The 26,319-nt window shown below is 44.4% G+C and overlaps 1 protein-coding gene across 9 annotated transcripts in view; it reads right to left on the reverse strand.

Moving 5' to 3' along the window:
- Positions 1-2,617: 2,617 nt before the first annotated feature.
- LOC6594251 (regulating synaptic membrane exocytosis protein 2) overlaps positions 2,618-26,319 on the reverse strand; it is a 37,880-nt gene continuing 14,178 nt past the window's right edge. The window contains exons 6-24 of one of the 9 annotated variants that reach the window (XM_026994477.1): positions 25,027-26,066; positions 23,507-23,753; positions 23,038-23,337; positions 22,113-22,687; positions 21,916-22,053; positions 21,715-21,849; positions 20,860-21,045; positions 18,419-18,541; positions 17,283-17,708; positions 16,873-17,216; positions 13,655-15,956; positions 13,033-13,579; positions 12,839-12,964; positions 12,187-12,430; positions 7,960-8,137; positions 7,729-7,896; positions 7,530-7,661; positions 6,102-6,306; positions 2,618-5,814 (exon numbers count right to left, since the gene is read on the reverse strand). In XM_026994477.1, the coding sequence (XP_026850278.1) occupies positions 6,250-6,306; positions 7,530-7,661; positions 7,729-7,896; positions 7,960-8,137; positions 12,187-12,430; positions 12,839-12,964; positions 13,033-13,579; positions 13,655-15,956; positions 16,873-17,216; positions 17,283-17,708; positions 18,419-18,541; positions 20,860-21,045; positions 21,715-21,849; positions 21,916-22,053; positions 22,113-22,687; positions 23,038-23,337; positions 23,507-23,753; positions 25,027-26,066 (7,268 nt within the window). In that variant the 3' untranslated portion in view covers positions 2,618-5,814; positions 6,102-6,249. Of the gene's footprint in view, positions 5,815-6,101; positions 6,307-7,129; positions 7,662-7,728; positions 7,897-7,959; positions 8,138-9,408; positions 9,626-12,186; positions 12,431-12,838; positions 12,965-13,032; positions 13,580-13,654; positions 15,957-16,872; positions 17,217-17,282; positions 17,709-18,418; positions 18,542-20,859; positions 21,046-21,714; positions 21,850-21,915; positions 22,054-22,112; positions 22,688-23,037; positions 23,338-23,506; positions 23,754-25,026; positions 26,067-26,319 lie in introns of those variants that run through there. The other 8 variants (XM_026994478.1, XM_026994476.1, XM_026994470.1 and 5 more) reach the window with 8 other exon arrangements.

The following is a 26,319-nucleotide window of genomic DNA, read 5'->3' on the forward strand; positions in this document are numbered from 1 at the left end:
TTATGGCATCCTTCCAGGCTGTTTGGGGATATCGATGTCCTTTTTGCAGGTGCCAAAAGATTAGCAGGACCCTTCCTATCTCGAAAGGCCATTCCACGTCCAGATCGGCCGTGCTATAGCCGAGATATAGCGTAAAGAATCGATTAGTTAAATATCCTTGATAAAAATTCATCAAGGACTTTTTTTTGATCATTGTTAGCTATGGTATAACCACTAATAGCGTAGAAACAAAATATTCTTTGTTTGAGAAAATGTCCTTGATCCTTGAAAAGAACTTCATGAAATCAGGGACAGTTTTGTGATGATAGGAAGCCATCGCACGCCTAGATCGGGCCACAAATAGCCGAGAAAGCTGAATTTCTGTGGCTGGGGATGTTGGAGTCCTTGTGCAAGGATCAGGAATATTTTTCCGATCACAGGAAGCCATGGCACAACCTGATCGGCCTGCAAATAACCGAGAAAATAAAGTATGCCTAAGACTAGAGAAGATATCCTTTATCATTTATCCTTGATCCTTGGTAAGCACTCATTCAAATCAAGGATTTTATTCCGATTCCAAGAAGCCGTCGCACGCCCAGATCGGTTCACAAAAAACGGAGAAAACAACAAAAAATATCCGCCACCAGCGAAAATGTAGTTCAAAAAATCCCCGGCGACAAATGGGGGCGCCACTGCATAACAAAAAAAAAACAGCGACCTTCTGCTAATTTCTGTTCGCTTGGTATCCCAGATCTGAAATCGAAAAATCTCGGTTTTGCGAGCAAATTGAAAAAGGTTGAAAGTGGTTGAAAGTACTTGAAAGTGGCTGATAGTAAATTCAGCCGCTCAAATCAGAAATTTCGGTCTGGGATACAAGGCAAACATAAATCAGCAGAAGGTCGCTGGGTTTTAGCCCCCAAAAGTATGCTACAAGATCTGAAATCGAAAAATTTTGGTTTTGCGAGCAAATTGAAAGAGGTTGAAAGTGGTTGAAAGTAATTTATTGTTTATGTCATAACTCCGCTATTTCTTGTCCGATCGGCACATGCTGATGGAGTCCTTACCAAGTATCAAGGATAAAGGATAAAGGAAATTTTCTCTAATCATAAGCATCCTTTATTTTCTTCGGTATTTGAAGGCCGATCAAGTTGTGTCATGGCTTCCTGTGATCGGAAAACTATTCTTGATCCTTGGACAAGGATTCCAACATCGCCAGCCAAACAAATTCAGTTTTCTCGGCTATTTGTGGCCCGATCCAGGCGAGCGATGGCTTCCTACGATCGCAAAAATGTCCCCGATTTGATGAAGTCCTTTGCAAGGATCAAGGATATTTTCCCCAGTCTTACATATTTAGACTTCTCTGATTTCAGGGGTCCGAGGGGTTCCTGAGATCAAGGTAACATCGCCGATAGAGTCCTTGACAAGGATTAAGGGTATTTTTCCCAGTCCTACATACTTACTTTTCTCTGCCATTTATGATCCAATCTGGGCTTGCCCAGGCTTCTCGAGATCGCGAAAATACCTCCCAGCGTTTGCAGGGCAATAAGGATATTGCCTTTTTAACGTTATTTTAATAATTAAATCGCTATAGCTCCACTATTTCTCTACCGATTTGGGCATGCCACACCTTATTGTAATCGGGAGATTATTCCCAATCGCTTGGCATCAAGGACAATAAGGATATTGCCTTTTGAACGTTTAATCGCTATAACTCCGCCATTTCTCCTCATATCGAGACCATTCTGCTTGGTCCGCATGTTTTCGAGCAGATATACAAACATCCGATGTCCTTTGTCCTGACCAAGGACCTTTACTCGGCACCTTTGATCAACTACTTTCTTTTTGGCATTCAAACTTCGAGTGGTTATTAGTATAACGACATTCCTGGAAATCTTTTCAGGGAGGAGAGCTCGATTGTTCACAATTGTTAGAAAACAAGCGCGCACCATCGCTGTGGAGGATTCGAAAGACCAATCGTATTTATTTTCGTTATAAAGACTGATTAGTGTTATAAAACAATTTGAAATGCACTTACATACACCAGAACCTATACAAGAGACCCCCGAAAAAACTCTTTAGAAATCCTATGCATTGATACGATAGAGGATAGGCCGTAAAGATAGTTTAGTATGTCGTCTTTAACTTTGGTTCCTTTGAGAAACGCACTAAAATAAACGGGTTATCAACGTTTAAGCAAATGAGAAACTTTTGTAACATAATTTCATAATTCAATTAAAAATTAATTCAAATGAAATACCCAAATAAAAGTCAAAGTAAAAGTAAAAGTACTAAGTATGCCTACAGAAAAATTACACCAATTTAATTATTGCGTATATCATGGGTTAGATTTTTTGTATAAGCGAGCGAAACTTGTAAATGATAGTAAGGTTAAACCCAATCCAATACCCGTTATGGCACGGATAAACGCATCTAAATATATTTAATATGGTAAATCAATAAATGCATAAATGTTTAAATTATTTATACATTCTATACGTATATGGATTAAATGGTTTATCAATGGTAAATAAAGAAATACCACCGCTTTATGTGAAACCCCAAAAATCTTTGAGTTTTCCTGGGCGGAATGGGGGGTCCTGGGGAAATCAAAGGCCATTTTCTGCTTTATTAGAAAACAATTTTTAATGAATTTTCCTTTGTTTTGTTATTTAAATGTTGCTTTTCATTAAAGTTTCTCTTTAGTTTTTAGTTTTACACAATTCAAGTTTCTGTGTTCTTCAATATTAATAATGCCTTCTCTGCAAATCTTGTTAATAATATAATTTTAGTTTTTGTTTTTGTTTTGCTTTTGGTTTTGTTTTTGTTTTTTACATATTCTTTTCACAGTTTATTGTCGTTTCTCGACCTTCGATTGTTGTCGAGATATTAAAATACAATACAAGGTATCCAGAGCGCCCAGCGAGCGCTGGCCCCTGCCTCTTAATCAATTTTGTGTTCAACATTCGCAATAAATGATATATTCTTCTGTTGTTCTTGTGGTTGTTGTGTAGATAGCATTTTTGTTTTGTTTTTGTTTTTGTTTCTTGTTTCTTGGTTTTCGGCTGCCCTTGAAATAACTTGCCGTAATATATCATTTGTTTCTGTAACATTTTCTATATGCTTTGTCATTTGTGTGACTTAAATGTAACGAATTCTAGAGGAATTCTAATAAGAATCATCTTCTATGTCTCAACGGTGGAAATGCCCTTTCCGAAACTGTACTCGTTTCGCAGGAGGCGTCAAGTAATTCCATTCCAATGGTATGTAAACGGAAAGAGCACTTCAACTTCGGCCCTTGCCGCCGTTTGTTTCACATCCTGTCCATATTCTTTGCTGGTTTGCTGATTAATTAAAGCATTTTCGAATGTTTGCTGACGGAGAGCAGTGGAAACAATACAAAGATAGAGATAGAGAGAGAGAGAGTTTTATCATAGAAAAGTTCGTATGAAGTTCGTGGCTATCGGAGTGGAGTGTACAAATCGGATTAACTATCTATAATGTCTGTATGCTTTTATGTTGTATGTATCTCTGATTTATATATCGTATAATTAGTTGCTGGAAACCTCGCTGGTAGTTTTTTCTTTTCTCAAATATTTGAAGCGCCTTTTCTTCATCCTCATATCCTGACTTTTCTTCTAATGTGTGTTCTTGTTGTTGTGCTTTTCTTGTGGCAACATTTTGAATGCATTCTGCCTGTCGTGATTTGGCAATTCTTTACGTATCTCTGTAGTGGTCGTAGTTCTGATATAGGAAGCTGCAGCTTGGATGGATATGCACCTGTCAATATATATTTAACTTTATCTTGCGTTGTTGTGTGTTGAAAGCTGAATGAATGGACGGAAAGGTTCAAATCAATATCCGTAGCCATGAGTGAAAGCAAAATGAACTAACATTAAATAACTGGATAGGAACAATAGCTACGTTTCTCGTATATATCTGAATGTACATATTTCATTGCCCTATAGTCCTAATACGAGTATACTATTTATAAAAGTTAACTGCTCCCATCCATCACTGTATCTGTCTGTCCGACTGTCTGTCCCAGGCCTGTGATATGTTTCCTTAAAGTGAACCAATTGGGGAGTCCTCCTCCCTTCGGGAATGCATTGCAAAATGTTGCCCAAAAGAACGCCAATAGAATGTCTCTCAAACTAAAATGTAATGTCATTTGCAAACTATCTTTGGTTTTCCTCCTCCTTTCAGTTTTCCTATATTTCCATTTATGCTAATGTGTTACGACGCTATGTGTGTTTTAATGTAATGTATGTGTCTTTGGCAAGCAGGTAACGATTTTTACAGCTCACACTATTAACTTGAAGGTACTTGATGCGTTTGTTTTTCGAGGCAAGTTGATTGGAACCGAGCAAACGGCGCAAACGGATTCTATAGCGATTCTCTAGAAGCGTGAGAATGTGAAGCGCGGGTTAGCTACAACAAAATCGCGTTATACGTAGTATATAGTATGTGTCTATATATATAGAGAGATAGAGAGAGATAGAGTGTGTGTTCTCATTGCTCTAGTTTAAATTATATGATACATAGCTGTCGCTGTAGCTGTAGCTGTATACTGTGCCCATCGCTAGCCGGCAAAAACTCGCACATTTTGGGGTTGCTGTGGAGTTTTTGACGGAGCGCAGAGCAAAACAAATTTGTATAAAGCCTAAGATCTGGTAATCGGTAGACGACGACAATCGATAGTCCGGCTGTGGTGTGTGTGTGTGTGTGTGTGTGTGTGTGTGTGTATGTGTGATCCTATTTACAGCTTAAGTTGAGAATTTGTATTAAGTTAAACTTGCTCATCTCGCGCTTGGTAAATATTTGTTGTGGTTGTTGTTCGATTAATACGTACATATCTCATATATCTCTAGAAATAATCTCCCGTTTTGTAGTTACCCAAACCTTAAACCTAAACATTAACTTTAAGTTTAGGTTTAATCGTAAGTTAGGCTTATTTAAGTGTTAGTGGTTCTTTGCTTGCTTAGACTGTAAATATATTTATATATAGATTTATATTAATTTATATATGTATATATACTTAAATAACTGCCATCGCATCATCTGAAAATCTATAACTTTCATGTACAGATTTTCGATTTAGATTTAGCTAATTATTTTATTAAACATTTTATATCCCCTTTCCGCACGCTGCTCAAGCTTAGGCGTTGGCTTAGGCAAGACTGTCAGCACTTGAACTTTCTTCTTTCCTTAGATGTACTTTCTTTCTTTGGTTTTCGGTTATTGGATTTTTTTTCTCCTTCTTCTTCTTTTATCTCGTTTATCAATAATAGTTTTTAGTAATAATAATCGTAGTAATCGTATTACGAAAATAATAGTGATCTTAGGTGTGTAGTAAAAATTAATTTAAATATGCATAATTTACAAGTATCCTTTTGTCAAATGTTATCCATTATATATGTGTATATGTATTGTATGTACTCGTATATATATATATCTATCTTGTATCTGTTTTCGATAGTTACGTTTAATCTGTTTACTGCTCTGCTCTTGTGTTCTCGGTTCTCTCGGTTCGTTAAATGCATTTGTTTTCATGACTTACAAAAATTAGATATTTTCTCTCTTTTTTCATTTTTGTTAATTTTTTTCATTTTCATTACTTTTTGTTGCTGGAAATCTTCCTCTCCTTTCGGTTGTAGAATAGAAAAAATTACGGATCTGGACTTAGCTTAGGCCAGCAACATGCCGAATGGGGATCACAGGCCGGCGGATGCCACGTTGCTTCCGCTTCCGCTGCTGCTGCTGCTGCTGATGCTGCTGCAGGCTGACCTTGGTCCTTTGCTATTTGGCTGCCTGGCTGGCAGCTCTCTGCAAGGGTTACTGTAAGAATTGATGTGAAAATTCGTAAATATATTAGTCACACATGCATTACATAAAGGGAAATGTCTGTTGGCTGTTAATCGTTTTTTTTTTATACGGATTAACTGTGTTTTTTTGATTTTGTTTTCGGTTTTAACCGGGTTATTTCAAATATGTGTATTCTTTTTTTTGGTTTTTGGTTTTGTTGTAAAATGGCAAAGGTGGCAGAATGTGTATTGACTAGCGCGCTAGAGAGAGTAAAAAGCAGGAGACGCCAGTATTGTATTGGGTTTGGATTATTCACTTACTGAATTCAGTTCAGTTTTGAGTTCGCTTTGAATTGGAATTGTGCTTGGGTGCTTAAAGTGTTTTCGTTGTAGTGGTTGTTGTAGTTGTTGTTGTTATTTTTCTTGTTGTTGTTGTTGTTGGTTGTGGTGTTGTTAGTGTTGGAAAGTGTTATTCACCCGGCTCCTCCATTATAACTGATTCACCGGCCCAAACAATCGGACGACCCTGGGTTGTGGTGGTTTCAAAATTGATTTATATTGTAAAACTTTGTTTCTTAGGAGAAGATTAATTGTTAGATAGCGCTAGCCTAAGCGTAAGCTATTTTATAGTATAGATTGTGTATTGTATTTATGCTATTTATCATTAGCCAGGTGTTTGCCATTTTAGAAATGTAAGAGTATTGGAGTAGTATTGTGTGTAGTGTTATTCGTTATTGTGCGTGTGAGCAATATATGATATGCACCACTTGACTGACGATTCAGTTGTGGCTATCAAATGATAATAATCGAGAACTTATTTTTTATATGTATTTTCTTGGTTAATCATCTACGGCATGCACTAGAAAAATGCTTAAAAAAATGTGAGTGAGAATGTGAGTTGGTTTCTACGAGTATTTGATTAGTTTTTGGTTTTTGGTTGGGTAGTTCGGGGATAGAGAAACATACCTATATGAGTATTGAACGAGTCTATGTGAAAGCTACGTTGTAGTAACGGTAGATTTATGGTGACTTAGCGAGAGAGGATATATATTCATTTTTGTTTTCGATTTTGATTTGGTTGCGATTACGATCAACCTTTTTGTGGTTCATTTGACTTTTCATCATACAATGTCAATAGCTGTTGTTGTTGTTGTTGTTTTGGTGGTTGTTGGCCTCATGGTTGTGGTGGTTGTGGGTGTTTCGGTGTCTGTGTGTGTGAATATAACAAGCGTTTCATTTACAGGAGTGCGTGTGTCTGTGTCATTATTTTATATGTAAATAATTCTAGCTAAAAACAAATGCATTTGAGATGTTCACTATTTTATCAATATTATTTTAGGTTTTTGTTTTTTTTTTTGTTTGTTTTTGGTCGCTTTGTTAAGCGTATCGAACCAATCATCAAATTACAAATTGTTTACTTTAGTTGCTGGTTGGTTAATGGTCAATTCTTTTACTTGGTTTGCACATTACGGTCAATACGGAACTAAATGTCGAGACATACGTATGCAAATGTATATTTTAATTATATATATTGTGTGATTGTGTGTGTGTCTGGGTTTATACATAAATATATAGATAGTGCAAGTGTTTTTTAGCCACTTGCTAGTGCCAGTTCTAGCTAAGTTTCAATTTGTATTTGTACGTTTCGAATTTAGTTCGCAGATGTATCGCTAAATCCTAGAGTTTGAGTGAATCGAGTGATGCTAACGATGAGCGCCTAGAGCCTAAACCTATAGAAGAGCAACTGACCAGTGAGGTGGTGCCAAAGAGCTTATACCAGCCGATCACGATATTTGACAGATTCAGATCGTCGAGCATTATCTGAGCGACGCCCATAAACACTTTCTTCTCGATGCGCCCGTAGTCGCCCCAAACGGTTATCTGTAAGAGAGGTCAAACGATTAGTTAGATGTCAATTGATTGGAATATAAATTTCAAAGAGTCTCGCCTGGAGTATGCAACCAGCGTAGGAGTGCTTGAACACCAACTGCTGCTGGTAGAGCGGGTCCAGGGTGCGACGCGCCGTCGAAGTCTTCATCTTGTCCACGCAGTTCTTTCCCGACACCAGATACACCTTCACATATGGAGCGGGCAGCATCTTCGATGAGGGTTTTTGCTACAGAGAGATTATCATTTATTGTGGGTGCTTTTTTCATTGAGATGAATATGCAGAACGTACCGTCAACCCTCTGGCTCGAATGACCTCCACCTCTAGAAAGCCCTTCTGATGGCACATCGACAGCTGGATGTCGCCCAGTGAGGGAGCACCAAGCACCTGGCGACCCACCAGTTGTCCTGGTCCCAGGCCCTCGACAAACTCATTGAGGGCTCCATCATTGCGCAACGAGGGAGAGAATCTGTATGTTTCATTGGGGATATGACGCAGGATGGGAGTTGTGTAAAGAGTATAGTATTAGTATAGTCTCTTGATAGCGATTTCTTTTGGCTTTAATTTTAAGATCATTTAAATAAGAGAGATCATAAGAATTCACAACAAATTTTTCAAGAAAAAGAAATAACTCTTATACACAGGGAGTTGTAGAAAGACAGTTAAATGTAGTTGTAGTTTGTTGGTGGTTGGTAGTTGGTGATTGGTGGTTTGGTGGTTGCGACTGCGTCTGTTGTGGTCCGAAATGGTTGAGTGTTGGGTGGTTGGGTGACAGGTGGTTGTGGCAGTGCAAAAGGAGAGAGACAGAGAAAGACAGACAAGTAGAGGAGTCACAGATCGCAATACGATGGTGTCATGCAAGCGTTCGGAGCGTTCTCAGGAGCAAAAGTGCAGAGAAGCTACTTGAACTAGCTGGGGATCGGAGTCGTTTATATGATCAGTCTATATCCCAAGAGATGGTAGACTTATTGGTCTATTCTTTGGATGGTAGGGGAGGGAGGGGTGGGCAAGTACCCTATAAAGAGCCACAGTGCTGGAAAGGTCTAGGTGCCTAGGTCTAGGTCGTACTCTAAGTACTCGACAGTTGTCTTATTTACGAACGCACATCGAGAGGTGAGAATAACTTTCTTATATACATATACATATATGTAGATATTGCTGGAAATCAAAAGGATTAAATCAAGACTGAAATCAATACAAATTGTACTTTTTCACGTGGTTACAGAAAAATACACAAAGAAGTGGTAGAATCGAAACGAAACAGAAGGAAACGGAAGGAAAATTACGTGGAAAACATTTAAGAGAAAATATATTTGAGGTATACAGAAATGCAGGCTCGCTCTCAACGGTTTCAAGGCTCACATAGACAACAATTAAGATGACGGCAAAGAAAGGACACAAAGAGTTATAGGAAAAGAGAGAGACATAGAGGAAGAGAGAGATATAGACAGCGTGTAAGAGTTAGAGTAAAATTATAGTTAGGAACGCGACATAGATTACCATATACAAAAGCCAATCGAAAATAGATTTTTATTTAAAAGTTGGACAGTGTAAAGGAGAGTCACACAGAAAGAGAGAAGAGGCACAGGCAAAGTTGAGAGAGAGAGAGAGATGGAGAGGAGAGTTTTCAATTTCATAATAGATATTTTTTGTTGATGGAATTTTAATTTAATTGCTATTGCTATCGTTATCGTTATCGCTAACGGCAGATTGCCGAACGATCGAACGGGGTAAACTTACGATGAACCCTCGGAGCTAGAGATCGAGTGTATACTGCCGGCACTGTAACGGGTCACCGATAGCACCGGCGGCACCTCCACCGATCGCTGGATGCTGCCCGCCGAGCCGCGCGACTGCCGTTGGTAATATGGATGTGGTGGTGGTAGTGTGATATGATGGTGGTGACTAGCGGAGCTAGTCGAGCTGCCTGAATACTGTGCCTGATACTGCTCTTGTTCTGTCGGAAACAACGATATTTATACATATTGATTGAATATCTATATATATATTGGTATATATTGATATATACTACTCGTATGTGGCATGTGGTGGCATATGGTACAGATACATATATATATATACAAAAAGGGTGTGTTACGTTATCGTTATCGTATCGTTATCGAAAATCAAAAGCGAAAAAACAGCAACAATGCAGAGTGAAATGAGATTGCGACGCTGGACCAGTAGGTCACTGCCTATGGAACTATCATCGACGTTGGGCTCTTGGAAAACGGAACCTAATCTATATCGAAATCGTTATCGTTATCGTAATCGTAATCGTAATCGAAGCTGGCAGCACCCGAAGAAGTAGCGAAAAAAACTGTACAGAAATCAAAGCCACAGAGAAGAGTCGTAAACGTAAATTGTACAACAAACAAAATAGTAAAAATTATAATGCGAGAACACCAACTGAATATCGATAAGAACATAGAACATTATAGACTAATTATACACATTATCCTATATGTATATATATATTTATGTATTGGCGAAATCATCAAAAATCAGTGGCGCAACTTAAAACATTTACTCATTTGGCAATTCAATGGCTACTAATTTTGCAGGGTGATTATTTTTGATTGCAATTGAAAGAACTGGCATCGATTCCCACATTGGACCTCCGCCAGGTGGACTCCACTAGACAGTTGTACATACATACATATGTGTTCTTCTAGTTGTTTTTTAGAGTATTATTATATATCTGTTGTTGATGCACTTTCTAGTATCGCTTGTTCGAATGCTTGTTGAATGCGAATTTGGTTGCTGTATTTGGTTTGGCCAATTCTCAGATGATTCTTTTTTTGGTGGATGCTGCATTAGTATTTGTTGTTGTAGTTGTGGTTCTTGTTCTTGTTGTTGTGAGCTTTTAATGTGTATTGGTTGTTGTTTTGTTGAATGGCATGGCTGTTGACTTTCTGTGACAGAGCTCCCTGTATATATGTTTTTTTTTAAATAGATAAATATCCAAATTGATTTCGCAAAACATAATGAAACTGAAGAAAAATCTTGTAGGAAACAGATGATAAACATTAGTTCGTTGATCAAGATCCTCGGGCATGCCGACACCGATCTGTTCAGTGTTGGTTAATGTTGGACAATGTTGGGCAAATGTGTATGGTGTGTGGTGTGTGGGGACGGGGACCCTTACGAGTACATATTTCTTCTCCGGCGAGTATGAATAATGTTTTGGATAGACTCTTACCGCACACGACACGACACAAGCTACATAGTAAATGGGAATTGATTGGATCGTATCTTTAAGCTTAAGCTAAAGCTTTACGAGTAGTTATATTATCATTATGCAATACAGAGATACAGAGATAAGGAGGCTGCAAGAGATTGGTAGTAGCTGGTATGTCGACTACGAGTGGGGCTGGTAATGAGTATATAAGGCATAGGTATGGATATAGGTATTGGTATTGGTATAACTCAATGCATGCAAATCGAACAGAACTCTAGAATAAAATGTTGGATATGTGTTGGATATAGAAATCAATATATAGAAATAGTATTATCGATAAATGGCATTAACAATTGTAACGGGGGTTAGTTAGTAATTAAGTATTATTCTTGATAAACAAATCTCGCTACGAAATGAAAATGGAAATGCACACACACACACCCTGATAAACCGCCCCCACATACAGTGAGCGTGAAGAGTGTGTTGCCGCACAGCCAAAAGCTTTGCGTTGTGCCGCATTTGCCCAACAGTAACTGCGGCCAGGCAAAGCTTTTGGTGTGCCTCGCATCATCGCCTTGGGAATTCAATCGAGTATTCCCTGTTAAGCCTAAAAATACGTATCGACTTTGGATTGTTTGTTGGTTTTTTTTGGTTTTTGGTTGGGTTTGTTCTGGTTTTTTGGTTTTTAGTTTTGTTTTTTGGTTGTGCTTGCTGCGCCAGCGTTTCAAGGTGGAACGGAAATCATAAATCAAGTAAATCATCACGAGGAGAGGCTGGCTGGGTACAGTTACAGGTACAGTTTGTCATGCCTGCAGAGCGTCAGAGCGAGAGCGAGAGCTTTTGCTTTTGGTTGAATTCAAGCTTTTTGCAGAAAAGCATTTAAGAGCGAAAGAGCGAGAGACACGGAAAAAGAGAGAATGAAAAGCTCTTACAGCTACGAGTAGAAGGACATGACATCCTGTGTGCTTAAGGGGATGTTTTTTTTGTTGTTTTTTTGTTGGATTGGAGGCTTACTTGGAGAGTGTTTCTTGTTTTTACTGTTACTGGTTTTTGTTACAGGTACTGTTACTGTTAATAGTACTGTTACTGTTACTGTTTCTGGGCTAACTAATGTTTATCATCTTTTAATCGTTAGTTTTTAGTTGTTCATTGATTTTCCTTCCATTTTCTTGTTCTTCTTTTCCTCTTTACAAAAAAAGGCAACTCAAAACCATAAGAAAGTCACCAAAAATTAAAAGTGAACCGAAAATAGAACTGATAGTTGTATAGTAGTATAGAATCAGAAAGAGTTAGAAGGTAGATAGAGTAGAGATAGAGTAAATTGGACTTGTGCGCACCTTTCCCCACCGGCGCCATCGCCGAAAAACTGCTCAATGGGGTCCGCCTCCGAGGACGAGCCACGCGAGAGGCCACCGCCAACGCCTCCGGCCGTACCGCTGGCACCACCAGCGGCACCACCGACGCCAACGCCACCGCCACCGCGCAGCTCGCGCGTGATATCACCGGGCAGCACCTCTTCGCTGCGATGCACCGTGAACGAGTTCTTACCCTTCTTTCCAAAGCCCATACGTCTTTTACGACCTTCGAGTACGGCATATACATACATATATTTCATATGTTATTTAATTGTTTTTTGTTTTTCAGTATTTTTTAGTAGTTACGATATTGGTTAGTATAGCAATGGGTTAGCTTCAATGGTTATATATGTTTATACGGTTAGTAAGGAAAGCAAAAAGACAAATAAATGGATCTAAGAATGTGTGTAAAACCAAAGATACGGCGATGGAATGCAGCATCAGCCGGATACAAACTCCGGTTTGAGCCTACAATGCATTGACTACCGAATAACTGATTGATTGACTGACTGACTGTCTGACAGATTGATTGTCTGTCTGATTGTCTGAATATCGATTACGAAACACAAGGCAACAGAACGAGAGAACTGTAAACGAGCGCAAACACGAAAAAATGGATTCAAAATTGTCCTACCTGTTGCGGACAGCTGGGAGGTGGAATTGGATTTCTTGCCCATGCCGCTGCCGCCCTTTGGCGAGCGTTCCTGGTCCACGGTGCCGCCTTTCTTCCGATCATTAGCGGTATCCGATTGGCTTCCATCTGCAGAGAGAGAAATGGCCCATTAGCTATGGGATATTTCATTTCTTAGAATGGTTAAAAAATTCTACCAGCTTTATCTTCTCCCCCGGTGCCACCTTCTGTGGATTTGGCACCGCCCTCAGGGCCGTTCTTGTCCTTGTCGTACTCGCTGAAGTCGTCATCCAACATGGCATCGATAGCATCCCAGTCGATGGCATCGAGCGGAGCATCCGCGTCCGCATCCGCATCGGCATTTGCGTTCGTTGTTGTTGCGTTTGTATCGTTCGTATTATTTGTATTTGTATTCGTTGTTGGATTTGTGGCAGTTGTTGTAGCATTTGTTGCAGTTGTTGTTGTTGAAGTTGTTGTCGTTGTCGTCGTTGTTGTCGCCGCATTCGTTGCATTCGACGATGTGTTTGTTGTTGTTGTTGAAGTTGTGATTGTTGTTGTTGTATTGTTGATGAGATTTGTGCATGTATTTTGTTGTTGTTGTTGTGTGGGATTTGTTGCGTCATGAGTCAAGTTGTTAACGTCATTCGTTGTTGTGTTCATTGGTGTTGTTGAATTGGTGTTTTGTTGTTGTTGGTGTGGTGTTGTTGATGATGATTGGGCACGGTTGTTGTTGTTGTTGTTATTGTTCATGTAATTGTTATAGTTGTTAATGTTGGTGTTCGTATTGGTGTTGGTGTTGGGTGATGCATTTGTTGTAATTGGTTGATTGGCGACACCATGATGTTGTTGTGGGGGATTTGCAAAAGAGGAAGAAGAAGCATTATTAGCATTATTACCACCGAGGACGACATTGCCAGCAGCGGCGGCAGCAGATGTTGCACCACCGCTCCCACTACTAGATTTCGTCTGTTGCTCCGATGATGCCATCGTTCCGCCGATAGCGTTGATGCCTTCTTTCCCTTTTTTGTTGTGACTTTGACTAACACTAACACTACTCGCTTGTTGTTGTTGGCTATTGTGGTGGTTGGTGATTGTGGTGTGATTCTGGTGGTGTGATTGGTTGAGTGTGGTACTGTTACTGTAACTGTTAATATTGTTGGTGTTGTGTGGACCACCGCCCCCGCCCCCGCTACCGTTTCCGACTCCGATTCCGATGTTACCGCTGCCCCGCTGCTCGCCACCATGCTGCGGCAGTGTATAGTCCATCCCCGTCGATCCACCGTCCCGTGCCTCCATGGGCGAGAAGTTGTGCGCATTCTGTGCACTAGGCGGATGTGGCAAATTCCGCCGACGCTTCAGATACGGCGCTGCCGGGCCGTAGAGCTTCTGCTGATTGGTCCGCTGCAGATCCAGCGACATGGCTCCTCTCTGCTGCCGGTGCGGCCCGCGAAAGAGTGATGGGGCAACGCCGCGCCGGGTCCAGCCCACGTCCGAGTCGTAGGTGATGGTCACGATCTTGTCGTCGGTGACGAGGAAATGCGAGTGACTCAGCGGATTGTGGACATCCACATTGGCGCCCATGTACGACTGCCGGATGTTCGTCTCGGACCCGTAGCGCCGCGACATGGGCAGCTGTCCCTCCGCCGGAGACGACGAGGAATGGGGATAGGGGTAGGAATGGGGATAGGGATAGGCGGCCGCCTCGTGTTGGGCCACCTCATCCTCGTAGCGAATGCGCCGGCGGCCCCAGCTCTTGTTGTGCAGGTCGTCGTAGTCCAGGGACCGCGACTGGCCCTCGTGGAACATGCGCCGGCGCTCGAGCTTAGGCTTTTTCAGGATCGAGGTGGGCTGTGCCTTGGCCGTCGACTCAGAGATGGGCATGGAGGAGACCAGGGCGTCCTCGCTCAGCTGGCGCGACAGACGCAGCACGGACTGGGTGGGCAGCGACGGAGGCGCCGCCAGCTGCGCCTTGGCCCGCCGATGGGCGGTCGGGGTGGGCGTGTGCACGTGATAGGTGGGCACGGCGCCGAGGTTCACCTGGGGGCCGGTGAGGCCGCCCAGGAAGTGCTGGTCGACGCACTCGCCGCACATTGCCGGGTCCATGGTGGGCAGCGAGGGCTCCGAGCTGCTCGGCTGGTACATGGAGGCGGAGAGCGAGGGGCGGCGAAGCAGTTGCTCCGCACTGTACGGGTACGCGATCGGTTGGTGCTGCGGATGCGGATGCGCGTCCACCACGCAGCAAGGATCCGTACAGGCTCCGATTGTCAGTCCGGGCATTGCCAGGGCCGTATTCGTGGAGAGCACCACCGGCTGGCTGCCGTTCTGGCAGTGGCTGCAGCTCTTGTCCAGATGGTCCCGCACATAGCCCACGTACGAGCTGGGCGAGGAGGATACCGTGTGGGCGTGGTCATGGGCGTGGGCGTGGACATTGGGAATGGGCGAGGAGCTGCGGAAGAGATTCATGACGGGCGTGGTAATGCGCTTGAATTGCTCAAAGCTGGGCAGCGGCAGCGGCAGCGGATAGGCATGAGCAAAGGCTGTGGCGGAGGGGGAGGCGGTTGGTGTCTGTCCGTTGGGCCGTCGTTGAAACATGTCGTTGGGCGTCAGAAATGACGGGTGGTTGGTGGACAAATGAGGCGAATAGTAGACAGAATGCGGATGCAGATGCACATGAGGATCGAGTGGTTCGAGTGGATCGAGCGGATCGATGACCGATGACTCCTCAGCGGCTGTCGCAGGCTCCACAAAGAACTGCTCCACCAGTTCGCCGCTATTCGCGTCTGTCACCAGGACACGTTGCGGTGCTCCCATCCCCATCCCACATCCCATTCCAACTCCGTGGCCGAGTCCCGCCGAAATGGGTGGGGAATCGGCGGCCGCCATGGCCGCCAAATGTTGCAGTTGCTCGAGCTGCTCCAGCAGCAGGAGCTGCTGTTGTGTGCCGCCACCTGCCATGTGCGACAGATAGTCGCAGTCGTCCACCTCGATGGTGTTGGCACGTTGGCTGGCTGCATCCAAGGGATGCATCATCCGGAGTCCAGTTACGGGGCCAGCAGTGCCTGTGGCACCTCCCAAGAAGCTGTTGCGTACGCCAAAGAGATTGCGCCAGTTGCGGGGGAAGCTATCGGTTATTTATCGTGTAACGGTAACGGGTGGTATCGGTAACGGGTGGTGTTTTTATCGGGTGTGGTTTATATCGGGGTGGTGTCATGCAAAGAGTGTTTTACATTTCATTTTGCCATTTGAAATGACCAAATGGTGAGTGGGGGTAGGTGGTGGTTAGTGGGTGGAATACAGCACTCGGCGTGTGGTGGATAACATTGGTTGGTGGTGGGTTCGATGGAATGTTTTATTTGTTGTTATTTGATGATCAAATTACATGGAATACAATTGGAACGATCGACGTCCGTGGTCAGAGTGTGTTATGTGGTGTGTGAGTGTGTGTGTGGTGTATTTTGTGGTGTTTTGTGGTGAGTGTTGGTGAGTGGTTGGTGGCGTGTATAAGCGTGTGTTGAGAAGCATTTCAAACACAAAAGAGAGTGGCGAGAGCGCGCGAGAGAGAGCGGCGAGAGCGTTGAGAACGAGTTGCATTTTATTCGATATTTTTTTTGGATTTGTCGGTTTGGTTTTTTTTTTTTTTTTGGTAAACGCAAAAAGTAAATGCAGAAAAGAAACTTTATGTTTTTTTTGTTGCCTTGCTTTTGTTTCAGTGTTTTTCAGTTTTGTTTGTTGTTTTTGTGTATCTGTGTGGTTTTTGTGTGTCTACAGATTCGAAATCGGTTTCGGGCGGTAAGCGCGCTGTTTCTAATCGACTAATTCAGAGCCTAATTGAGGGGAAATTTTGGATTTTGCATGTAGCTTCTTCTACTCCACAAAATGAATAAACAGAAACAGAGAGAATCGGCCAATTCGTGGATGTGTGGCCCGGAGCGGAATTTCAGCATAATTTTGGCAGCGTTGCTTAGGCTTGGCTTAAGCTGTTTTTTTTTATTGTTTGTTGGCTACAACGACGCGGACGCTATGCTGGTGCCACTCACCTGAGTCCCCGCGAGGTGCGCGGCCGCTCCGACTGCGTGGAGAAGGCGCTGGACGTCACACTGACCACCGACTCCATATCGGAGTCACCGAACTCGCCCATAAAGTCCTTGTCCGGCGACAGCGAGTGCCGCGGCCGCATCCTCGCGTCCATGGAGTGCAGGTCGCTGTCGGACAGCCCTGTGTAGTGGCGCTCCCAGCCGCCCATCCCGGTGCTCCGGTAGGTGGCCTGATGATGCGGCTGTCGTGTACGATGCCTCCCAAAGCGGCTGCCCGAGGCCAGACGCTCGTCAAAGTCCTGGCCGAGCCTGTCCCGCAGCATGGCGCTACGCGATGTCTGAGGCACCTAAAGGGAAAGTCGATATTCAGATGAGGAATTCGATAAAAGCGCATGTGTGTCTGGTGGTCTTACCTGTGGCAGTTGCCTCTTCTTTGGCGATCCTGTGGGCGTGGCTGTGGCCGAGCGCGACTGGAATCTCTGCTGCTGTGTGGCCGATGTGGCTGCAACGCCCGAACTCGGACCCGAACCCGGATAGATGGAGGGCGCGTTGGGTGAGCCGTGTACTGGAAGCACTGGATAGTCTATGTACCGATCGTCCGGTGGCGACAGTGAGCCTCTGCGTGGACTGGTGCTCCTATAGCCGTAGCCTGGACCACCCGAGGGAACTCCTCCCACTCCGCCGCCGCCTCCGCTGTGGTAGCTGTCGTTGGGTGCCGCCGAATGACTGCGATGACTGAGGCTCATGCCACCGGGTCCAATGCAGGAACCGCCGACACCATTACCTCCGCCGACTCCAACGCCGCCGCCGCCGCGTCGATAATAGCCCGTGGCAGATGCCTAGAGTCAAGTAGAGTCAAGTTTAGTGCGGCTCCAATGAAGGTAGCCCCCAGAAAGAATGCCATGCCCCCAAAGGGACACATCATATCATATCATATCCCTGCCACGATTCCCCTTACATACTAGGCATGTGAGTGGTTCGGTGGTGGAGTGGTTTAGTGGGGTGTCCGAGTGGTATACAGTGTATGGTGGATAGTGTATTTGTTGGTTACTGCAACTTCTACTGGAACATTGATATTGGATATACATAATGGATATACGTAGATACTGAATTACGATTAGAGAGCGATAGAGAGATAGGCACAAAAGTTGATCAATCAAAATACATTGAGAGAGAAAGAAGCCGCACCTCTTCAATCTTCAACAATAGAATGGCTGATCTGATTGATGAAGGTGCAGAATGGTTGTTAGATATTTGATTAGTTGGTTGATTAGTAAATTAGTTTCGAGTTAAAGATTAGCAAAAGTTCGTTATTGAAAAGTGCAGCTATTGTTGACGGTGTGGTTCTGGCTCTATAGATAGCTACTACTGTTATATAGATATATATGTTTGATGATTCGACTGATCTGATCTGATCTGATCTGTTCTATTCTGATCGCTTGGTGTGCAGCGTAGGGTATGCGCTGTGAATCCTCTTCTAGCTTGAAGTGTTTTGTTGTCTGTTCTGTTTTCTGTGGTTTTTCGTTAATTTAGCTTAGGAGGTGCAAACCTGATTATGATAACTTTGTCCAATGCCAGATACAGTGCGATAATCACGGGCCACCATTCCGGCCACCCGTTTGCGGCCCTGCGGTGACATGTCGCGTCTGGATCGACGCTCGTTTAGATCGAGCTGGATCGGATCATGGTTGAACGGATACGGAAACGGATACGGAAACGGATACGGATGGGTTTGGATGGGGACGAAAGGTTGTAGTTCGGGTGATTGGTTGGGTTATGGGTTATCGTGAGATATATAGAGAGATCGAGAGAGAAAAAAGAAGGAGTAGAATAATAAAGAAATTTACATATGGATCAAAATGGAATAGCAATGGTATCCGTGTGGGGTATACATATATGTGTGTGTGTGTGAGTGGCAGGACCATATATTACATTGTGTTTGTGTGGGTGTCATCTGGGAGTGTGTCTCTGGGTTTAATCTCTGGTGGTTTTTGCTGGATCAAATCAACACATATCAACGCTACACACTTAAAGCTACAAAAGGTGAAAGCCACAAGGAAGGCCATAAGGAAATACTCGTATGTGGGTTTGTTTTCGATTGGGTGACAAGTGATGGATAGGCAAAAGCGGTACTCTACATGGGCATGCAATAGCGGCAGTTTGGAGTTCGATTGGAGAAATAGTATATAGAGTCTTTATAGAGAGAGAGAGAGAGATATCGCTCTGGGCAGTATGTGTTCTCAAGTTTGGAAGTTTACACGGCATTAACTTAGCTTAAAACATTCTTAGACTAGACTTAGACTTTCATCATCTTAAATGAAACATTTATGTATTATCGTTTATCGTTTAGCTGAAAAGACGCGTGGTCAAAACTTGTTTTCGTTTTAGTATAGGTGTTAGTTAGAGCTTAGAATAGTAGAGAGAGAGAGAGATAGAGAGAAAAATTTAACACACGCACACAACCAAACGAACGACACCAATTAGTTTGAATAAAACTCGGAACGAACTGAAACCAAATCAAAACAAACATACAATAAAACCAAAAAACATTACTTTGTACAATCGTTGGATAGTGTATGCCATAAACACGGTCTGTCTCTGGTTTGCTTTTTTTGTCTGTTTCTGTTTCTGTTTCTGATTCTCTGTCCCTGACCATGAACCAGTTATGTATGTATGTATGTGTCTTTGAGTCTGTATTTGTGTCTGTGTAGCATTGCAGTGGCAGTGGCATGCGAAACTGATAACTGACAGGAACAGGAACTGGAACAGCAATGGAGCATGGTATCCTTTGATAGAGCAGTTGCCTCTGTCTCCTTTGTGTCTTTTGGCATTTTGCTGTGCGTTTCCCGGCCTCACTCAAGAGTCTGAGGCTGAGTGTCTGAATCTGATGCTCTGAATGCTGCTGCTGCTCGTGGCATGTGTGATATGTGAGATACAGTTAGGAAAAAAAGCGGCACACACACACATAGAGAGAGATAATAATAAACTAGCGAAACTTAACTAAAGCACACAATTGAAAACACAAAAAGTTTACGCACACCACACTCGATATTTGGATACTCTTCTGCTTGGAGTTTGTTGTTGAAGACTCAATGAATTCTTTATGAATTTATTGCATTACTTTTCGTTATGGGAAAGAGTAATCTGCTTAAACCCTATCTCAAATTCTATTATACGTGTTTTTTAATAACGAAGTTTGATCATTTCTGGTCAGACTTATAACAGATTAGAATTATTACTATATTAGACCCTGAAGCCACATTCAAAATCCAACCCTGAAAAATTCGTGTACCAAACACATCTATGGCCGTTACTCATCTACATATTTATATTATCTGTAATGATAGTTTATAGGAGCTAATATTTGAAGCCCAAATGATCACGATATTTATCTAAAATTCCTACATTCTCTACAGAATCTGTGGATTTCAAGCCTTGCTTGGAATTCCATTAAATCTTATCCAAAGATATATCTTTCTTCTATGAATGTATACCCTCCAGCAAGAGTAAATAAGAGTATCCAAAATTGTTCTACTTGGTCGCTATTTTTTTTTTGGCTGTCGCAGAACGAAATACAGAACAAAAACAGAGCCAACTGTCTCGAATGCGTGTGTGAGTGAGAGGAAGTTCGTATATCTGTGTGGCAGCAGGGTGGTCAAGTGCCACTAAAAGTGGTAGCTGCTGCCATTGACTGTGTGTGTGTGTGTGTGTGAGAATAGTGTATTTGTTGTATCCGTGAGAGATGTCCTCACTCTGGTTCTGCTGTCATTGCTGCTCTTGTTGTTGTTGCTGTTATTGTTGTTGGCTGTTCCTCATCTTCTTTTTTTTCATTCTTTCTTCTTTTTTCGCGTGTATGTGTGTGTGTGTGTACTATATACATACATTTATGAAATAATAAATTTGATTTAATTTTTTGGTTTTTCAGTGTATTGTTGTAGCTGTTTGTTGTTGTTGTTATTGCTGTTTGTTGTTGTTGTTGTTGGCTGTTACCTCTAACATGGGCGGCGGACTGGCCGAGCTTCCCATCGAGGAGATGCTGGCCACCGGCGTCATTCCATCGATGTCACAGTCGGACGTCGTGTCCGAGTCGCTCAGACGCGACATGGTGCTCGGCGGTGATAAATGATCTGTCGGTGTCAGTATCAGGCCGTCCACATCGCTGCCCTCGTCACGTAACTGTACATCGTACATCGTACATCGGTGGTTGTGGGTGGTGGGAGGTACAATATGTGGGTGGTTGGGCAGTTGTTGGTCGTTGTCATACATTTTGCGTCGAAATGTTCGTTCGGTTCAAAATGGAACGACGGAACGAAACGAGAGAGAGAGAGCGCACGTGTGGTGGTTGTTGTTGTTGTAGTTGTAGTTTTAGTGTAGGTACGTTGTTGTTGTTTTTTTGTTGGTGATTTTTTGATGGTTGTTTTCAGGGGGCAGTGGTGTAGGCGGTAGGGTGCACAACAAAAGAAAAGATAATGGCAAATGCTGAGAGTTAATAATTTAGTTCAAACCGGGTACACAGCTGCTGCAGAGCGGGGTTTTCGGGCGGGGGCGGGAAGGACATTTACATCTAGTTTAACGAAAATCAAAAAATTGTTCAACAAAACTAAAGTCAAAAAACATTTCTCTTTTGTGTTAAGTTTTTCACTCGCATCAAACTTTCATCTCAGGCCTGAAGCCTAAAAAACTATTATTTCCCTTGGTGCAGGGGGCTGGGGGTTTAGTTTTCTTTTTTTTTTGTTACGTTTACCAACACCACACTCAAGAACGTAACGGAATGGAACCGAAAAACGAACGGAAAATGAGAAAAACGAAACGTAAGCACGGAAACCTGGCCTGGCCAAGACATACGAGATAGGAGGTGTCCTGATGCGGCTGCAGTTGATACCATTCGGCCTCGTCGTCCAGTATGTGATGGGCCAGATCGATGACCACCTCGCCGATGAAATCGTTGGCCCCATAGCGCACATAGTCCCACAGCGTCACCTTTAGGGTAGAGGAGGTATACCAAAGATCAATACGAATCCATGGGGACCCCCATCTAGTACCTACCTCAAGCAGCCGTCCATTAAGATCACAGCGTCGCAGACCCGAATAGAGAAAGGTCTGCGCCCAGCGCGGTTCGCAGGTGGTGCCCACTGTCTTTGTCCGCCGCTTGGACTTGTGGCTGCGATCGGGCAGAAGGAACACCTGAAAACGAGGACGACACCATAAGATCACACCTCTAGGATCTCTAATCTTTTACTCACTTTTGCATAGGGATTGCGGCCTGCTCCGCTCTGGCGCAGGGACAGGCCTGTGGCACACACCAATGTCACGATCAGCTGGAGTGTGTTCTGATCGTAGCCGAGCTTCAGCTGCAGCCGCCCCTCGATCGGTATCGGTTGCGTCGTCGTTCCCGCCCCACTGCCCATCCCCAGGCCCCCGTGGGTGCCATGCAAATGTACGGACGGCAATGGCTGGTGGCAATGATGGTGGTGATGGTGGCCCGCCGTCGTTGTGCCGTGCAGACCTCCGCCCGGGGCGGAGGAAGAATTCGTCGACGCGGCGGCGGGAACGGAGGCGCCCTGAAGACTGCCGGACGCTGCGTGGACGCTGCTGGTGGTGCTGCTGCCGCTGACGCTGCCACTCCCACTGCTGCTGTGGCTGTGAGTGCTGTGGCTTGGTCCCAGGCGCTGTATATGCTGCGAGGCGCCGCCACGTTGACTCCGTGCCCCGTTGCCCGCTCCCGATGCAGCTGTTACGTGGATATCCGGCGAACCGGGTGAGGTTATCAAAACACTGGGCTTATCACGATGGATTTCAATGGCCTCAACCGCTGGGGCTACACATCGAAGAGGAAATAGAGGTAGAAAGATGGTTAGGCTGGTGTGTTGAATATTGGTTTAGATTCGATCAAAAACTGTTGCGGTTACTGTTTCAGTCGGGTGCTTGTATCGTTAGTCTGGTATTTATTTGAGGCTAAAGACAATCAATGCCGCTTTATATGTATTTTCCTGACTGTAGTAGGTGTTAATGAAATGTATATTTGTATACCCTCAAAAGGAGACCCAAACCCAAGGGTCTAGTGTATGCTAATCAAAGACTTTCTCTTTTTCAGACACACCCAAACACACACACACACACACACACACACACAATAGAGAACAGCTCTCCTTATAGACTATATAGTACCTTTGCGCTGTAGATATCGTCCGCCGCTGCTGACCACCGCACTGCCAGCCATGCTAGTGGCCAGGCCGCTGTGCGGAAAATTGGCCGTAGAGCGGCGCGGCGGAAGGCTGCTGCTGTTGGTGTTGGTGGAGCAGGCACTGCTGGGACTGACGTTCTGGCTGCTGCCGCCACTACCACTGATCGGACGACTGACAATCAGTTCCACCTGGGCATCCAGGCGGCTCTCGTCGATAATGTCGTAGACCTCATCTGCGCTCTTGTTGTGCAGATTCCGGCCATTCCACTCGATGATCTCGTCGCCTGCATCGATGACATTCGATTGTTGATGTGTGTGATGGTGATGTGTATGATCGATGAACGCATACAGAGACAGAGAGAGATACAGAGAGAGAGAGAGAGAGAACAGAGAGAGAGAGAGAATGTTCAATGAGTGAGTAGAATGGCTAGGATGTTGGATGGCAAATGTTACCTGGTCGTATACGGCCTTCTAGATCGGCCACCGATCCGCGTTTCACCTTCTCCACAATAGCACCGCATGGACCTCCTCCTACTCCTACTCCCAATGGTCCACCTCCTATTCCTCTTCCTACTCCTCCGATGGGCTGGCCGCCGTTGACCTTTAAGCCTAATATATCTTCCCCATCATAGTATTTACGTAATATCATGTGCCCAATCAAGCGAGTATTATCCGCGGATGTTTGCCAATTCACCGGATTCTATATATCGATTGATACATGTGGATACAGTGGGTGGTTGGGTGGTGGTTTGGTGGTTTGGTGGATGGTGGTTGGTGGTTGGTTGGACAGTGATTATATTTGGTTACGGATGATAGATCGTGCAATGGCAATTTTGCATAGATTTTGGTTGTTGTTGTTGTTGTTGTAATCGATAGATCGTGTGTAATCGGTGGATATCGTGGATGGGGTGTTGGTTTTTTGTGGACGCCATCGTATGCAGGAATAGTAGTAGTATATAAATGATTATTGATTTAGTTATTGATTATTGCACCATACACAGAGTTCTTAGAGAGACAGAGAGAGAGAGAGATATATAGAGACTTACACTCTAGAGGTTAATGGTTAATCTTACACATAGAATTTGACAAACGCAAGAAAACGAATAACAGCAATTAGAAAGCAACATTTTGTACAGGTTTCTTTGTTTGTAGTTGTTTTTTTGGTTTTCGTTTTACATACATTCCCGTTTTTTGTTGTTGTTTTGTTCTTAAATTCTAGAAACATTTTCTACTTTTGAATTACGGATAGTTTGGCATAGCTCATAGATGTAGGATAGATTGTATAGATATAGATAGATAGATTCGGTTGGACATTTACGAGTATCATTCATGTTTTGTTTGGTTTTGTTCCTAAGTATACTTTTTTTTCGGTTGAGAACACACACGTTTCAAGAGTTTCGGGGGAGTGTTGTGTAGCGATAGAGTAAAAAACAGTGTTGGTCAACAGGTACAACATTTAGAGGATCATGCAAAAAGAGTTACGTGCAAGATAGGATTCTGGCTTTTGCTGTGTGATTGAGTTCCATGCAAGAAATACACAAAATATACATGCAAGAATTGTTGTATTTTGTTGTTGGATCTTTTTTCTGTTTCTGTGGATATTGGAATGGCTGAAAATTGTCAAGAGTAGTAGAACAGAGACGAGCGCAGAGAGAGAGAGAGAGAGAGATTACAAACCAAAAATGGGTTTTGGGGGGCTAGGGTGTTGGTCTAAGGCGTGTTCTCTACAATGCGATGGGGACATGACAAGAACAACAAACAGAGAGAGAGAGAAAGTTAACGAGAAAGTTGCTGGATCGTTCGGTTCGGTTCATCGGTGGGCCACACACAGACTGACAGAAGGAGATTCGGGAAGAGAGAGAGTACACCACTCAGAGAGACTCTACACAGACACAATGCAATTCGGAGAGGGGGTTCAGGTTGTGGTTCTGGTTCTTCCCCCTTTTGGAGCTTCGTCTTCGTTCGGGCTGTACCTTGGGGCCGTCGCCGCGGTTCGAGTCCTCGCTGCTGGTGAAGGTGCTGCTCGTATCGATACCCGAGTCCTTCGTGGCCGAGTCCTGGCTGCCCTGTCGTTCGGCCTCCCATCGAGCCCAGTCCCCAGCACTGGCCCCTTCCATGGGCGGTGGTCCCTGTCCCTGGCCCATTCCCATCTTTCCGCTGGTCAGTAGCGTGGCCGAACCCACATCCACCGCTGTCGATGGCAGGATCGTGGTCACCGGCGGCAGCGATCCGCTGCCCATCATCCCAGTTCCGGCCATGATGGAGGCCTCATCCTCGTGGGCATCGAAGCGCACTGTCTTCTTTATTCTGCGCTCGGTGAAGCGGCGCGAGTCCTGGGCCGCCGATGAGGAGGAGGTGCTGCCCCCGGCAGGCTCATCCCAGTAGGCCGCCTCCGTGGAGCTCACGGAGCTGCTGCCACCGCCACCGCCTAAGCCTTTGGCTCCCAACAGGGCACGCTCCCTGCTCAGGCTGCCCCTCGAGCTGCCGCCGCCCTGGTCAGCCGACATGTTGCCACCTCGATCATAGGCTCCCGAACCGATCACAATCTGTGGCTTGGACTGGCCCTGGCCCTGGCCCTGGCTGTGGTTGTGGTTGTGGGGGGGATAGTAGCTGCTGCTGGTGCTACTGCTGCTGCTGCCACCGCCACCGGTTGCGGCCAAGGGCGGGGCACGTCGGTAGGCGCCAGCACCACCAGTGGCTACCCCAACAGCTGGACCGCTGCCACTGGCCCCGAACTGTCGCTCGTGATTGGTGCGATTCAACGAGTTGCGCTGCTGCACGTCCAGTCGTGCCGTTCTGGTCAACGGATACTGCTCCAGGCGTTCGCGATGCTGCAGCTGCAGCTCGTAGCGATCCCGCTGGTCCGCCGACGCGTACAGCCGCTGGCTGGTGTGCGCCAACAGGCGGTAGTCACTGGATGTGCCGCCGGCACTGACGCTCAGTAGATCGCGCTCGTTGAGGCTCCGCTGCTGGCGCCAGGGATCCACTGAGGTGCGCACCTGTAGACGGCCGCCTGTAGAATGGTAGTAGATGATGATGTAGAGATGTACAAGGGGGTGGTGGGGGTGGGTTGGATTGATTTGATTTGATTTGATTGCTCTAAGGGAGGGGGAGATACGGATTCGGGGACTCGATTTCGAGGGGGTGGGTACTTCGCTGCTTGCCTGCTTATTAGTTTGTTGTCCTTTTCGAATTGTTTAACAAATGTTTAAAAATAATGATTGTTAATTGATTGATTGCTGATTGATAAAGCAAAAATAAAAAAT

The sequence above is a fragment of the Drosophila persimilis genome, unplaced genomic scaffold (genome assembly GCF_003286085.1).
Source record: "Drosophila persimilis strain 14011-0111.01,24,50 unplaced genomic scaffold, DperRS2 tig00003933-arrow-pilon, whole genome shotgun sequence".
NCBI lineage: Eukaryota > Metazoa > Arthropoda > Insecta > Diptera > Drosophilidae > Drosophila > Drosophila persimilis.